Raw genomic sequence first — 17,426 nt, 5'->3', positions numbered from 1 at the left:
ATCTAGAGCTTTTCTGGAAAAAGAAGAATATTTTTGTGATTGCTCTTTGATCTATGATTTCATTGGTGAGGGATGGAGAGCCCCCAGATGGGGAAACTCCCAGTGTGGATCTTCAACTGTTTTGCAATATGTAGTCTTAAGATGTGTCTGCTATATGGACATACTAAATGACTTTCCCAGGTACACAGAGCCAGGATATCAAAGGGGAACTGGTCTGTAATTTTCTTCCTTTGTTTTACCTCTTTTTGATTTAGGAAACAGCACCATATTTGTATCATAAAAGGAATTTGGTAGGAGTTCTTTGCCTATTTTTATAAACAGTTATAAAATATAAGATAAATCCACATAAATCATCAGCATTTCATTTTATGATCAACAAAACCCCACAGCAAGAAATAGAGAAATTTCATTTAAAAGAGCTATAAACAATATAAAATACTTGGGAGATTAGCTGCCAAGACAAACCCAGGAACTATATGAACACAATCACAAAACACTTTTCACACAAATAAAGTCAAATCTAACCTGGAAAAATATCATTTGTTCATGGGTAGGCTGAACCAATATATTGAAAATGATAATTCTACCTAATGTATTCAGAGCCAAACCAATCAAACCAAAAAATTATTTTACAGAGATAGAAAAAACATCTAAAAGAACAAAAGATCAAGACTATCAATGGAATTAGTGGGAAAAAAAACACAAAGGAAGGTGGCCTAGTAATACTAGAGCTCAAACTATATTATAAAGTTGCAATTATCAAAACTATCTAGTACTAGCTAAGAAATAAGAGTTGTAGATCAGTGGAATAGATTAAGTACACAAGAAACAATATTAAATAACCATGATTACCTAGGGGTTTGATAAACCCAAGACCCCATCTCATACTGTATAACAAGACAGTCAAAATGGATGTATGATTTAGACAAAAAAGGGATGATACCATAAGCAAATTCAAAAAGCAAAGAATAGGCTACCTGTCAGATCTATGGAGAAAGGAAGAATTCATGATCAAATAAGAGATGGAGATCATTATAAAATGTAAAATAGATCATTTTGATTATATTAAGTTGAAAATTTTTACACAAATAAAACCAATACAACCTAAAAGGAAAGCAGAAAGCTGGAAAACAAGCTTTATAGTAAGTGTCTGTGATAAAGGCTTCATTTCTCTAAATCATATATATATATAACTTTTTATTTTCAAAATACATGCATAGATAGTTTTTTTCTTTTTTTTTTTTTTTAATTAAAGCTTCTTATTCACAAAACATACACATAGGTAATTTTTCCAAAACTGACCCCTGCATAATCCCCTGCCGCAAATTTTCCCCTTCTTCCCTCATTCCTCCCCCACCCAGCAGGCAGTCCAATACATGCCAAATATGCTGAAATACATGCCAGATTCAATATGTCTATACATATTCACATAGTCATCTGGTTGCACAAGAAAAATCAGATCAAGAAGGATGAAAAAGAAAAACTGAGAAAAAAGAAACAAAATGCAAGCAAATAATAACAGAGAGTGAGAATGCTAGGCTGTGTTCCACCCTCTGTTCCCATGATTCTCTCTCTCTGGGTGTAGATGACTCTCTTCATCATTGAACAATTGGAATTGGTTCAAATCATCTCATTGTTGAAGAGAGCCACGTGCATCAGAATTGGTCATCACATAATCTTGTGGAAGTGATTAATGATCTCCTGGTTCTGCTCATTTCACTCAGCATCAGTTCATGAAAGTTTCTCCAAGCCTCCTGAAATCATCCTGCTGGTCATTTCTTACAGAACAATTACAGAACCATAATTTATTCAGCCATTCTCTAACTGATGGGCATCCATTCATTTTCCAACTACTTGCCACTACAAAGAGACCTGCCACAAACATTTTTGCACATGTGAGTCCTTTTCCCTCTTTTAAGATCTCTGGGATATAAGCCCAATAGAAACATTGCTGGGTCAGAGGGTATGCACAGTTTGATAATTTTTTGAGCATAGTTCCAGATTGTTCTCTAGAATGGTTGGATCCATTCACAATTCCACCAACAATGTATCAGTGATCCAGTTTTCCCACATTTGTCATTACCTACTTCTGTCATCTTAACCAATCCGAGAGATGTGTAGTGGTATCTCAGAGTTGTCTTAATTTGCATTTCTCTGACCAATAGTGATTTGGAGCACCTTTTCATGTGGCTACAAATAGTTTCAATTTCTTCATCTGAAAACTGTCTGTTCATATCCTTTGACCATTTATCAACTGGAGAATGGCTTGAACTATTATAAATTTTAGTCAATTCTCTATATATTTTAGAAATGAGGCCTTTATCAGATACTCTGGATGTAAAAATGTTTTCCCAGTTTATTGCTTCCCTTCTAATCTTGTCTGCATTAGTTTTGTTTGTACAAAAACTTGTTAACTTAATATAATCAAAATTATCTATTTTATGATCTATCATAATGATCTCTAGTTCTTCTTTGGTCATAAATTCCTTCCTCCTCCATAAATCTGATGTTCTTCTAATGTTCTTCTAATTTTGTTTATAGTATCATTCTTTATGTTCTTCTAATTTTGTTTATAGTATCATTCTTTATGTCTAGATCATGAACCCATTTCAACTTTATCTTGGTATTAGGTGTGGGTCTAAGCCTACTTTCTGGCATACTAGTTTCCAGTTTTCCCAGCAGTTTTTGTCAAATAGTGAATTCTTATCCCAAAAGATGGGGCTTTTTGGTTTATCAAATATTAGACTGTTATAGTCATTGGCTATTTTGTTCTCTGAGCCTAACCTATTCCACTGATCAACTACTCTTATTTCTTAGCCAGTATATAGTTTTCAGCATTCAACTTTGCAAAACTTTGGGTTCTAAATTTTTTTTTCTTCCTCCTTTCCCCCCAACCCCTCCCCCAGATAGCATATAATACAATATATGTTAAAATAAACATGTGCAATTCTTCCATAACATATATCTGCAAATATATTACAAGGAAAATCAGATCAAAAAGGAAAAAAAAAATGAAAAAGAAAACAAAATTCAAGCAAAAAGAACAACAAAAGTGAAAAAACTTATTTTGTGACCCACATTCCATCCCCACAGTCCTCTCTCTAAGTACAGATGGCTCTCTTCACCACAATACCATTGGAACTGGCCTGAATTACCTCATCGTTGAAAAGAGCCACGTCCATCAGAATTGATCATCATATAATCTTGTTGCCTTGTACAATGATCTCCTGGTTCTACTCATTTCATTCAGCATCAATTCATGTTAGTCTCGCCAGTCCTCTCCGAAATCATCTTGCTGATCATTTCTTATAGAACAGTAATATTCCATTACATTCATATACCATAGCTTATTCAGCCATTCTCCAATTGATGGGCATCCACTCAGTTTCTAGTTTCTTGCTACTACAAATAGGACTGCCACAAACATTTTTGCACATGTGGGTTCCTTTCCCTTCTTTAATATCTCTCTGGGATATAAGCTTAGTAGTAACACTGCTGGATCAAAGGGTATGCGCAGTTTGATAACTTTTTGAGCATAGTTCTAAATTGCTCTCCAGGATGGTTGTATCAGTTCACAACTCCACCAACAATGTATTAGTGTCTGTTTTCCCACATCTCCCCCAGCATTTATCATTATCTTTTCCTGTTATTTTAGCTAATCTGAGAGATGTGTGGCGGTATCTCAGAGTTGTCTTAATTTGCAGTTCTCTGATCAATAGTGATTCAGAGCATCTTCTCATATAATTAGAAATGGTTTTAATTCAATTCTCTATATATTTTAGAAATGAGGGAAGGCTTAATTTCTCAAATACATAGAGGACTAAGTTAAACTTTTAAGAAAATGAGCCATTCCTCAGTTGATAAATGGGCAAAGAATAAGAATAAGCAGTTTTCAGAAGAAATCAAAGCCATCTATAGGCATATTTAAAAGTGTTCTAAATCCCTTTTGATATGAGAAATAAAAATTAAGACAACTCTGAAGCACTACCTGAAACCTATCATATAAGCTAATATTTTAAAAAAAAAAAAAAAAAGGAAAATGATAAACATTGGAGAGAATGTGGGAAGAGACACTAATGCATTAATGGTTAAGTTGTAAAATGATTGCACCATTCTGGAAGGCAATTTGGAACTATTCCCAAAGGGCAATCAAACTGCGAATATACACTTGATCTAACAATACCACTACTAAATTGTATCCCAAAGAGATCATAGTAACAGGAAAAGGGCCACACATGCATAAATATTTATAGTAGCCCTTTTAGTGGTGGCAAAATATTGGAATTTCAGGGATGCTTATCAATTGGAGAATGGCTGGACAAACTGGTATGTGACTGTAATGGAATATTATTGTGCAATAAGAAATGGTGAATAGATTTCAGAAAAAAATTGCAAAGACTTATATGAACTGATGCCAAGTGAAATGAGCAGAACTAGGAAAACATCAAATACAGTATCAACAAACAATGTGCAATGACCAACTCAGCTCTTCTTGGCAACATAATGATCCAAGACAAGTTTAAAGGACTCACAAAGAAAAATGCTATCCCCATCCAGATAAAGAACAGATGGACTCTGAATGCAGATTGAAGCATATTTTTTTCACTTTATTCTTTTGTGTGTTTTTTCCCCTTTAAACTGTTTCTTCTTTCACAACTGTGACAAACATGGAAATATGTTTTACATGATAGCACAAGTATTTCTTATATAAAACTGCCTGTCATTTTAAGAAGGGAGGGGAGTAATAGAGAGGAAGAAAAATTTGAAAATCTTGATATTCTTGTAAGTACTAAAAATTGTCCAAACATGTATTTGGGGGGTGGAAAATACTATTAAAAAATAAAGTGCTAAGCTTGGAATCTATGTCCAAACAAATAAATAAATGTAAACTGCTATTAATAGTTTTCCCCATAATCAATGATAAAGTAGAGTATCCCTCTCTTACAAAGAAATCATGGGCTCTTCCACACAGCAAAATATCTTCCCCTGTGTGGAGAAGGTAGAAGGAGGGGGAGAAAAAAGAGATACAAAATGTTTTTAAAATGAATTTCTCCTCAGTTTACCCATTCAACTTAATAATGTACTGCCCCACTCTATATGTCTATGATACATGTAAATGTCTGAAAGAGGATAAGCTAAAAAAAAAAAAGTCCAATTTTACAATTACTGGGTAAATATTTATTAATAGGAAAGTCAAGAGGGCCAATTAGTCATAAAATTAAGATTAGTGAACTGGTGACCCTTTTTGTATCACAGTGACTGTTACTGTTTAAACAAAATGCTCCCCAAAATTTCAAACTACAAAATCCACTTAACCATACTTACCCAGCAATAACAATGATGGATTCCATCAATACTAGAAAGGCTTGGTCAGCTGGACCTTCTAGGAAAAAACTATCCCACAGTTCTTCCAGTTGGCCAGTGGGTAGCAGTTCTAGCCAATCAGGGCTCAATTTGTTGACAAGACATCGAAGAAAGGTAGAAAAGTAGATCTTGCAAAATTCTTCCCTCTCTCTGGGCAGGACTGTATTCTGCACTCCATTCAAGTAGAGCTTCATAGATGTCAAGGCCTTAGAGATTTGGATCCCATCCCTGGAAGATGAAAGAGTGTGGAGAGCTTCTTGTACAGTGTGTCGGACCTCAGAGACTTCAGGATCCATTGTGTTTAGTATCAGAGCTGAAACCACAAAGGGGAAAAAAATTTAAAACCCAAGTAATCAACACGTAGAGATCAATTCCAGTCATAAGAAGTGGCTAGAAATAAATATCACCTATAATATCACATAAAACTATTTATCTTTTAGTTATTACAGTTTCTCAGATGCCCCTTCTCTCCACATATAAGCTTTGCAAGCACATCACTTACATCAATTGCATACTGTCCCTCTCATTCATCTCTATTCTTGATGTTTTCCAGTCTGATTTCTTTCCCTTGCCATTCTATCAAAGCCATAACCATTAAGAAATCACTTCATAACTGTAGTGCTATTATTATTTCCAATCAAATCACCTAGTAACCTTTCTATTACCCTGTTCCTCTTTATGCCTTTTCCAATCTGAAGTATCAAATCCTTGATTCTTCCTACTTCTCCAAATGTTTATTTGCAGTTTTCCTTTCCTTTTCTTTTTTCTTTTTTTTTAAAGATTCTCTATTTCTATAAATTTCACTAAATCATGGCACCTAGAGCTACAAGAAACCTCAAGAGATCCTCTAATCCAAATTCTCATTCCACATGGGATTCCCTGTACACTCAGCCCCAACAGGTAGCCAGCTATCTTTTGATTTTAAACCGTGCTGAAAGTTCCTTAAAACAGGCATCTTGCTTTCCTCTATCTACTACTACTGCTAACACAGTAGTAGGCAAACAGCAGGTGTTCAATAAAGACTTGCTGAGTTGAAATGACAGTCTCAGTGGCATATTTCAGTAATCCTTTCCTTATATTTCAAGAGGTTTAACGCAAAGTCACATGGGAAAGCTATGTATCCACAAAGTTAGATACAAATATCAGGGACCAACTTTATCTGCAACTTCCTGTCCACGCTAAAAGTGAGTGAGTTTCAGTTTGCAATAATCTCTTTACAACTTTGCGGTTTACAAATTAGTTCTTAAGAACAAATCCTAGTCCCAGGCACAACGTAGACACTTAATAAGTGTTTACTGATGTAAAGAACAAACATTTACGGGAAATATTTTGGGTGCAATTAATTACCTCAGCCTAACCCAAGCAAAGAACACAAGACAAAAGACAAGATCCAATATGTCATTGATCCATTGTGTGACTGGGTCTTCTCTGGACTTCGGTTTCCTTATCTATACATAGGAGGCAGCTGGCCTCAGATGATCTCCCAAAACCTCTCAAGTACTGTTACTGTGTGAACCTCTATGGGGTGACAGAAAGAACACTTGGACGCGGGTTGGATGGTCTGCTGAAACCTGTTTGGCCTCGGGAGGGTCTCCAGATCTAAACCAATCTGTTTTATTCTCCTGGGGCTCCCTAAACCCCTTCGTTAATCCATTCGCTTGCGGGTTTCCTTTTTTAAGGAATCTGAGGCCTAAAAGAAAAACCGAGCTCCATAAGGTCGCACGGTGAATTAAAGATCTTTCCCTTCCCCCAAGAAAGCCGCCCGGGCCTAACCTAAAAGGCTTAAATAAAATCCATCAAGGAAGTCCCAAGCTCGCGGACGATTTTTTTCGGGCTCAAACCAGCGCCAAACTAACGGGGGAAGCAGAACAAGAGATTAGAGTAAATCATAAATCAACCTCACTACCAGTAAGGAATAGAGCGAGGGAGGGCGGGGCTTGTTCAACACCAGCCAATCAATCACGGCAGGATGCACGGTTTGCGCCTACCTTTGGGCCAATCAGCCAATCACTCACTGGATCCTCCTCACTGCCCTTGAGCTTTAGGCTAGACCCGGAAGTGTAATACTCACGGTAGCCTCGGTTTAAATTCCGTTAAGTACTGGATTTCACCACGGGTCCATTCTTCCCCCTCACCCCAACTAAACTGTGCAGCCCAGCTCCAGCTATGTCCACACTCTCCGTCCCCCAGTAATCCTCCGAGCTCCACAGCCTTGCTGCGATCACTAGCGCACCACCCATCCTCATCCCAGATTCGACGCCATTCGGCTCTGCCCCGCCCCTTGGTTTTACAACCGCGTCCGATTATTTTCAATCCCTCAGGGGAACTTCTGAAACAAAATACACATACAAATGCAGAATTGGAGGGGGGGAGGGTGGAATTACTGAATGGCACAGGCAACGAACCTGGGCGTCTTTTTTTTTTTTTTTTTTTTTTTTTTTTTTAATCTTGCTGCTAGTTTCTTCTATGACGAATCAGCAGATGGGTACACACACCTTTTCTCGAACATTCGCGAGAACACGGGCCTGAGTTTGGGGCTCGCGAGAGAGAGAAGGAGGGAACTGTTGTGCGCAGTGAAATCTGATGACCCAGCCATTTTAAAAAATAATTTCACAAGTCATTTCTTAATGGGAGCTGGGGGTGAGGATAAAGGAAAGAATCTGGAACTTGAAAGTTTTAGTAGCTTTTTATTTTTCCAAATAAAGATAATTTTCATCATTCAACCTTTGCAAAACCTTCTGTTGCAAATTTTTCTTCCTCGCTCTCCATCTTCTCCCATAGTCAGCAAGTAATCAAATACAGGTTAAACGTGTTCTTCCAGACATATTTCCTTATTTGTCGTGCTGCACTTTTTAAAATGAAAGAGAAAGAAAACAAAAAAGTGAAAATACTATGCTTTGATCCCCATTCGCTCTCCGTAGTTCTCTCTCTAGATGTGGATGGTTTTCATTACAAGTCTATTGGAATAGATTTAAAGAATCAATTCGTCGTTGAAAAGAGCCAAGTCCATCATAGTTGATCATGACATAATCTTCTTATGTACAAAGTTCTCTTGGTTCTACTCATTTCACTTAGCATCAATTCTTGCAAGTCTTTCCAGGCTTTTTTGAAATCACTTAGAGCAGGAGTTCTTTAAATGGAATCCATGAACTTGCTTTTTAACTATTTTGATAACTTTCAATATAATTGCTTTCATTTACAATCCTGGGGTTTGGGGTTTGGGGGTTTTCCCCAAAAATTGATTTAAAGAAAATAAGGAAAAAAAAAAAAAAAAAAGGAATACTCAAAAAATGAAACAAAAAGAAAAGAGAATATTGTCCTGTGCCTAACAAACATCAGGGAGGATTCAAAATATTTAACAACAAATACCAGTTCAAGAAAGTATATTAGCAGAATTGTTCTTTTATTCTCTGTGCATATCTTTTTTTTTTTTTAACTTTTTTTACCCCCGTTATCCCCACCCCACCCCCAAGCAGACTATAGTTTAAAAAGGATATGTTTATATATACATGTGTTGATATCACACACACATACACATACACACACACACACAGAGCTATTCCCTATCCCTGCTGACAAATTTGCTTCAATTCTCCAACTTGCCTCGCTATTACTTAATCTCTCCCCGAATCCCTGCCTTCTCTTCTTCCCTCACTCTTTGCTTTGTAATGTCGGAGAAATTGAGGCAAGATAGAGATTAGAAAGTATTTAATAATTTATTTAAAGGGAAAGATTTACTGGGACCAAATGGATCCATGATTTGGTCCCAGGGCTGAATGAGCCGATCCAAGAATCCAGCAATGTGAGTTCTCAATGACCTATATACACATGGCTCAAGCTCAGGGGATATACTGAGTCAGGGGCGGAATCAGGGTGCTGAGATCAGGAATGGGACAGGGCGGGATGAGCCTCGGGAGAGGGATGACATAATAGGGGGAGGTACTGGGGACATGGGGAGAGGCATCTTGATAAGACCGTATCTGACATTCCAATAGCTTGGAATGGGGAGAGGCATTCTGATATTTTAAAACATAAGATCTTTTATCCTTATCAAATATTCTGATAAAGAGGGAGAGGAGGTTTTACTGGACTGAGCTTTAAGAAGCAGAGAAACTGAGTCAGGACTGGGTCAAGATAATTAGAGAAACTGAATCAGGACAATAAAAGAGAACTGTGGCATAACAGCTTCCCAGTCTGCCCATCCTTCCTCCCTTATTTCTTTATAGATTTTAGAGGGTGCTATGCTCTTCATGGTATATATATATATATATATATATATATATATATATATATATATATATATGTAGTGTTGCCTATTTAATCTATTCCCTAAGTTTCAGAACTAAGAAACCTCCTTTCCCCTCTAATGCCTCTGTGTCTAATTCTTCCTCTGTACCTTATTTGTATGACATAAATGCTATTTTTACCTTAACTCTGCCCCAATTTTTATTTTCAGCTGTCATATTGTTCATGTCAATTATAATTATATACTATAAATTTCCCATAAAAAAAATAAACAATTTATCCTTGAGTTCTTTGAAATTAATCTTTGATATTGGCTGTTACATGTTAAATTTTTTATTAAGTTTGGGTTTGGTTGATAAAAAGTCCTGAAAATCTGCAAGTTTATTGAATGTCCATTTTTCTCGATCAATATTATAGAAAATTTTGCTGGGATATGATATTTTTGGTCACAGCATCCTAGTTCTTTTGATTGCCTGTAAGAATGATTCCAGGACCTACCATCTTTACAGCTGATAAATCCTGTACAATTCTAATTGTAGCTCCAGCATATTTGAATTGGTTTTTTCTTCTTACAAAATGTTCTCTTTGATCTGGGGGTTTTGAAATTTGGCAATAATGTTCCTATGTTTTCCCCAAAGGATCTTGCAGTCCAATTTTTATGTTTTCTCTTCTTGATCTGTTCTCCAGATCTGTCATTTTTCTTATGTCTCCCATTCTGTTCTATCTTTTCATTCTTTATATTCTGTTTTGTTATTTTTTGATCTCTCATAGCTTAACTGACTTCCCCTTACACAATTCTAATTTTCAAAGCGTCATTTTTGTCTTTGAAACTCTATCTCCTTTTCCAGATGATTAACTTTTTTTTTCATAATTTTCTTTTTTTAAGATCAAAAGGGAAGCAATAAATTGGGAAATCATTTTTACATTTAAGGGTTCTGATAAAGGCCTCATTTCTAAAATATATAGAAAATTGACTCAAATTTATAAGAATTCAAGCCATTCTCTAATTGATAGTCAAAGGATATGAACAGACAATTTTCAGATGAAAAAATTAATCATATGAGAAGGTGCTCTAAATCACTATTGATCAGAGAAATGCAAATTAAGACAACTCTGAGATATCACTATTTACCTCTCAAATTGGTTAAGATGACAGGAAAAGATAATGACAAATGTTGGAGGGGATGTGGGAAAATTGAGAACTGATACATTGTTAGTGGAACTGTGAACGGATCCAGTCATTCTAAAGAGCATTTTGGAACTATGCTTAAAAAGTTGTCAAACTGTACATACCCTTTGATTCAGCAGTGTTTCTACTGTGCTTATATCCCAAAGAGATCTTAAAGAAGGGAAAGAGACCTACATGTGCAAAAATGTTTGTGGCAGCCCTTTTTGTAGTGGCAAGGAACTGGAAATTGAGTGGATGTCTGTCAGTTGGAGAATGGCTGGATAAATTACATGAATGTTATGGAATACTATTGTTCTATAAAAAATAGTCAGCAGGATGATTTCAGAGAGGTCTGGAGAGACTTAAAGGAACTGATGTTAAGTGAAGTGAACAGAACTGGGAGATCATTATGATGCTGTTCTAGTGGTAGTGCAGAGAGTTGAGGTGTGAGAATTCCCTTCTGGTCGGTGCAGGTTCAACATGAAAGAATTCACGACCCCGAAATATTAGTGGCAAAAAGGAAGTTTTATTGCCACAGAGAAATCAGCTTTGCTAGGAAAGCAGATTTTCTCAGTGGCAAAGTCCTGATAGGGAAACGGAGGTTGGTACTGAGAAGAGAATGTCTTCACAGCAGTCAAGAGGCCTGGCAGGCATCTATGTTAAGGAGAATGAGTCTCCTTGACAAGGCATAATCCTGTTTTGCACATTCTGCAAAAATATGAAGTTTAGAATTGTCCTTTATTGAAGTCTAAGGCTAAAGCTCCCAATTGAAAAGAAAGTCAATGCCCCCAGGCTTAGATACTTGGAGTTTCAAGCCACTCAGTATCAGACCCAGATATCCCAATTGAATGAAAATCACTTTTAAGGCTTCCTGAATGAGGACCCAGTTTCCCAAAAGATAAATGAGGGGGAGTGATTTTCCTTAGAAAAGCTCATCCTGGGAAATATGCCTTCTTTTAGACTCTCTGGAGTCTGGGAGGCCAGGAATCAACGGGGCAGAATAATTTTACATTTTAGAGGGGACACAGTTTCACCCCCCCATCAATTATAATTAGCAACAACAATATTATACTACAATCAATTCTGATGAACGTGACTCTTTCCAACAAGGAAATGATTGATGCCAATTCCATTGATCTTGGGACAAAGAGAGCCATCTACACCCAGAGAGAGGACTGTGGGAACTAAGTATGGACCACAACATAACATTCTCCCTCTTTTTCTTGTTTGCTTACATTTTGTTTTCTTACTCATTTACTTTCTTTTTTTGATCTGATTTTTCTTGTGCAGCAAGAGAATTGTATAAATATGTTTATACAGATTTGATTTAACATATATTTTAGCATGTTTAATATATATTAATTTGCTTGCCATCTAGGGGAGGGGGTGGGGGAAGGAGGAGAAAATCTGAAATACAAGGCTATGCAAGGGTCAGTTTTGTTAAATTATCTGTGCATATATTTTAAAAATAAAAAGCTTTTAAAAATGTTTTTAAATTCTTTTTTTTCTTGGATGGTTGGGTTTTTTTTTTTTTTTTTTTGGTTGTTGTTTGTTTGTTTTTAGTTTTTCCTCAATGTCTCTCATTTGATTTTTAAATTCTCTTTTGAGTTTTTCTATAAATTCCTCTTTGTACAGGGAGCCATTTCACATTATTCTTTGGGGTATGAGTGAAACAAGAAACTTCTCAGAATAATAACTCTGGGTAATTTAGACTCAGCTCTAAGGCTCCATTTTATTATTAAAGCTCTGGGAGAAGAGCAAAGACTTGCTTTTCCAGAAGAAAATACCTAAAGTAACCCCTCTGACTCTTGTTCAACTACTTAGAGAAAAACCTGACCAATTATTTAATGGCTTAGAGATATCTGAGAAGTCTCCAACCTAGCCATCTCTATCTGATTGATTGAGGAAAGCCTGACACAGACCAAATCCCCTTAGTGACTAGCTCAGTAATTTAGAAACCTTTAACCCCTCTTGCTTAATTGATTACTTACCTTTGAAGCAAAACAGATCCCCTTTTTTAAATAACATTTTGAAACATTTATTGCTTACCCAAGACCCTGGTGTCACAAAAGCCCACTTGTATTCCAAAGACAAATAAAGCATAAAGATTGAGCTGGCCAATGATTTTAAAAGGATTAAAAGATAGGTGGGTGAATAGGGTTTCTGTAAAATTGGCTTTCCCTGTTCAGACTTTCTGGTGGACGTACTGCCCTGTTTCTCTCAAATCGAAATAAAGAAACTTTCTGTCAAAGGATATGAACAGACAATTCTCAGACGAAGAAATTGAAACTATTTTTAGTCATATAAAACGATGCTCCAAGTCATTATTAATCAGATAAATGCAAATTAAGACAATTCTGAGATACCACTACACACCGGTCAGATTGGCTAGAATGACAGGGAAAGATAATGCGGAATGTTGGAGGGGATGTGGGAAAACAGAGACACTGATACATTGTTGGTGGAATTGTGAATACATCCAGCCATTCTGGAGAGCAATTTGGAACTATGCTCAAAAAGTTATTAAACTGTGCATACACTTTGATCCAGCAGTGTTACTATTGGGCTTATATCCCAAAGAGATCTTAAAGAAGAGAAAGGAACCCATATGTGCAAAAATGTTTGTGGCAGCCCTCCACAAACATTGTAGTGGCTAGAAACTGGAAAATGAATGGATGCCCATCAGTTGGAGAATGGTTGGGTGAATTGTGGTATATGAATGTTATGGAATATTATTGTTCTGTAAGAAATGACCAGCAGGATGAATACAGAGAGGCTTGGAGAAACTTACATGAACTGATGCTGAGTGAAATGAGCAGAACCAGGAGATCATTATATACTTCAACAACGATACTGTATGAGGATGTATTCTGATGGAAGCAGATTTCTTCAACAAAGAAAAGATCTAACTCAGTTTCAATTGATCAAGGATGGACAGAAGCAGCTACACCCAAAGAAAGAACACTAGGAAATGAATGTAAACTGTTTGCATTTTTGTTTTTCTCCCCGGGTTATTTTTACCTTCTGAATTCAATTCTTCCGGTGCAACAAGAGAACTGTTTGGTTCTGCACGAATATATTGTATCTAGGATATACTGTGACATATTTAACATGTATAAGACTGCTTGCCATCTGGGGGAGGGTAGGGGGGGGGAAGTTGGAACAAAAGTGAGTGCAAGGGATAATGTTGTAAAAAATTACCCAGGCATGGGTTCTGTCAATAAAAAGTTATAATTATGAAAAAAAATAAAAAATAAAATAAAAAAAAGAAACTTTCTGTTTGTACCATGCCTTTGAGCAGTCAATTTGAGTTAGTATCTTTCACATCCCACACAGGTAAAAGCTATTTTTTACTTCAGTGTCCTCCTCTGAAGATGAACCTAGTCTTTCCTGTTCCCATAATATGTTTCTATGGTGGAGTTCTTTGCTGGTTCTTTTTTTTTTTTTTTTTTTTTAAATAAGAGGTATTTGTGCAAACACATCTAATCCTGGGTTGGGAGGGATGGTGTCTCTGACTTCCCTTCAACTCTCCTCTCTGACCAGGAACTCCAAACTAAGAGCTCCACCCTCCAGCAAGTGCCCATAGAAAGCTATGTCCCTGCCCCCGCTGCATCTGCACTTACCAGGTGCTGGTTCCTTCTCACCTAGGGCCTGGTCCTGCCCCACAGCTGAGCCTGGCGTTTCTATGCAACTAAGGTTTCCCTCAGTCTTTCTAGACTCAGACCCCAAGTCCTCAAACAATCTTGAAGGGGAAAATTTCTGTGGTTCCTATTAAGGCTCCAACCACATAGCTTCAGGGCTCCCCACTTAATGTTTCTGTGGAGCTAGTCCAGAGGTGTTTGCACTTCACAAGGGTTAATCCCCAGCCTGGGGTCTTTCTTTAGATCTTCTTGGGGTTGGATCTGAAGGACCTCTATTCTTCCCTAAATCTTCCTGATTTTTCATCTATCTATGTTCACTCTGAGGGGCAAATTTGTTCTATTTGTGGGGGAAATCTGGAGAGCTTGAAATTTACCAATCTACTCCACTATCTTCTGAGAATCCTTTGTTGTTATTGTTGTTGTTGTTGTTGTTGTTGCATTTTAAAACATTATTCTTCCGAGTCCACCGACTTCAACAAGTTACCAAAGGAATTCATGACAAAAGGGAATCATGAATAGAAAAAACTGCCATACACTAGACCAAACTAATTATCACCTCTACAAGTCCTATTGTCAAATTTATACTTGTGTTCAAAATACTAGAGCAGGCCTGAGAAACATGTATACTCTGCTTGCATTAGGATATTATGTCAATGAACTTGAGGCAAGAAGACTCTTTCCAGGAGGGGATGAGATATGAAACAGCAGAAGGAGGGGGGATTTGTCAGCAACAAAGTAACACACATGGAAACTACCAAATGGAATTAATGTAAGGAAAAAGGGCCCCAAGTAGAGAGCACCAGTGGGGACTCTTTGGGGCAGTGGGACTAGGAATGGAGAAATACATAACCATAGGTTTTAGCTGTATATTTTTGTAAGGATTAATTTGTTGTTCCTAATCCATGTATCAATTAATGAGAATTAATTCAACACACAGGGACAGATCGACTCCTTTTGTAATACTTTGTTATGTAGCTTGTTTTTCCCTTAAGTCTACAGGGAGCTTTAGAGTTATGACTTATTCATCCTGCTTTTAATTATGAGTGCAATATTTGAATTGTCCACCAGATGGTGCCAGACTTAAACAACTAATCCAGCCCCGATCTACTTGTTAATACACAAGAATGACCATTTTATTTAGTTGTTTACTCGTTTCAAACATTTCCAATTCCAATCGAATTTGAGATTTCCTTGGCCAAGATACTGGAGTGTTTGCCATTTCATTCTCCAGCCCATTTTACAGATGAGGAAACTGAAGTTAAGTGACTTGCCTAGAGTCACACAGCTTAGACACTAGCTTAGACCCTCTAAGGCCAGATTTGAACATGGGAGGATATCTTGACTACAGACGGGTACGCTTTCTTAGAGTCCACCTTGCACCTCGGGAGAACAGGAAGCTGAGCCCCTTTGAACTTCTGTAGGGGAGGCCCTTCCTCACCTCTGACATCCTTGTGGAACAGTCTCTGGTCACTCAGTTTGCCTCACAGCTCGATGCAGTCCAGAAGGCCTTTTCTGAATACGCAAGCCAGCATCTCCCTACAGTTTCAGAGGTTCATACTCAGACGGCCTCCCCTGTAAACCAGGGGACATGGTGCACTTAAATCCTGGAAGCCTCAGGGGTCTGACCCTCTGGGTATAAAGGCCCATATAAAGCCATTCTCTCCACTCCAACCTCAGTGAAACTAGAAGTTTCCCCAGCTGAACTCATGTTTCTAGGATTAAAAACGCTGCTTCTGTTACCTCTCCTTCAGATATCTCAGAATATTCCTGTGAGCCCATAGAAGACCTGGTCTCTCTTCTACAAGAACTCTGGAGAAAGAAGGGTGGAATTGTCTGCATCCTTCTGTCTCTCACTATAACTCCTCTGACCCCACTGTTCCCTGATTCCTGGCTGGGAAGGATCTCACATCCACACATCACCACACCATGGAGACAGGAGTTGTCACCGTGGCCCATAAGGGCCATGCTCACACCCCTGCTGTGGGGACACTGACCTGTACCACCAATACTGGGGGTGCAAGCAAGTGTGAGCTCTCTCAGGCCTGACGCCATTTCACCTCGGCAACTTGTATCAGGTGCACCTATGACTTCCCCTCCTGGCCTGAATCCCCAGTGAACTTAGGGAGAGCTCTATGCCCCTTGTCAGCTCGAAGCAGTTACAGAAGAGGAGACCTTCACTCTTTACCTCAAATAAATTTGGGGGGACTGCTTGAGGCGGAGAAATGATGCAAATTATGTTCTCTTTCACTTTGGGAGGATAATAATGGGGGTGAATCCTGAGAAACTCTCCAGGAGGGAGCGGCTCAGGGAATCAAGAGAAGTGGTCTCATTCAGTTGAAAATCTTGGCCAGGACTAGTTGAACCCTCTATTGAGTTGAAAATTAGTCCAGGACCACTCCCAGTAGTTTATGCAATTGGAAATCTCATGATTGTTGGAGGGGATGCGGGAAAACTGGGACATTGATGCATTGTTGGTGGAGTTGTGAACGAATCCAACCATTTTGGAGAGTAGTTTGGAACTATGCTCAAAAAGTTACCAAACTGTGCATACCCTTTGATCCAGCAATGTTACTACTGGGATTATATCCCAAAGAGGTTATAAAGAAGGGAAAGGGACCTGTATGTGCACGAATGTTTGTGGCAGCCCTTTTTGTAATGGCTAAAAACTGGAAACTGAATGGATGTCCATCAGTTGGAGAATGGCTGAATAAACTGTGGTATATGAATATTATGGAATATTACTGTTCTGTAAGAAATGACCAACAGGATAATTTCAGAAAGGCCTGGAGAGACTTACACGAACTGATGCTGAGTGAAATGAGCAGGACCAGGAGATCATTATATACTTCAACAACAATACTATATGATGACCAGTTCTGATGGACCAGGCCATCCTCAGCAACGAGATCAACCAAATCATTTCTAATGGAACAGTAATGAACTGAACCAGCTACGCCCAGAAAAATAACTCTGGGAGATGACTAAAAACCATTACATTGAATTCCCAA

The 17,426-nt window shown here is 37.8% G+C and overlaps 1 protein-coding gene across 4 annotated transcripts in view; it reads right to left on the bottom strand.

Annotated features, from left to right (window-relative positions):
• The window catches only part of TELO2 (telomere maintenance 2), a 34,152-nt gene extending 26,497 nt beyond the window's left edge, over positions 1–7,655 (bottom strand). The window contains exons 1-2 of one of the 4 annotated variants that reach the window (XM_003761995.4): positions 7,353–7,655; positions 5,326–5,677 (exon numbers count right to left, since the gene is read on the bottom strand). In XM_003761995.4, coding sequence (XP_003762043.1) covers positions 5,326–5,660 — 335 coding nt within the window. In that variant the 5' untranslated portion in view covers positions 5,661–5,677; positions 7,353–7,655. The other 3 variants (XM_012543279.3, XM_031945788.1, XM_023497811.2) reach the window with 3 other exon arrangements.
• Between the last annotated feature and the right edge of the window lie 9,771 nt (positions 7,656–17,426).

Source organism: Sarcophilus harrisii, chromosome 1 (genome assembly GCF_902635505.1).
Source record: "Sarcophilus harrisii chromosome 1, mSarHar1.11, whole genome shotgun sequence".
Classification (NCBI taxonomy): Eukaryota; Metazoa; Chordata; class Mammalia; order Dasyuromorphia; family Dasyuridae; genus Sarcophilus; species Sarcophilus harrisii.
Note: the sequence above shows the minus strand (reverse complement) of the source record. Positions and strands in the feature narration are given on the sequence as shown.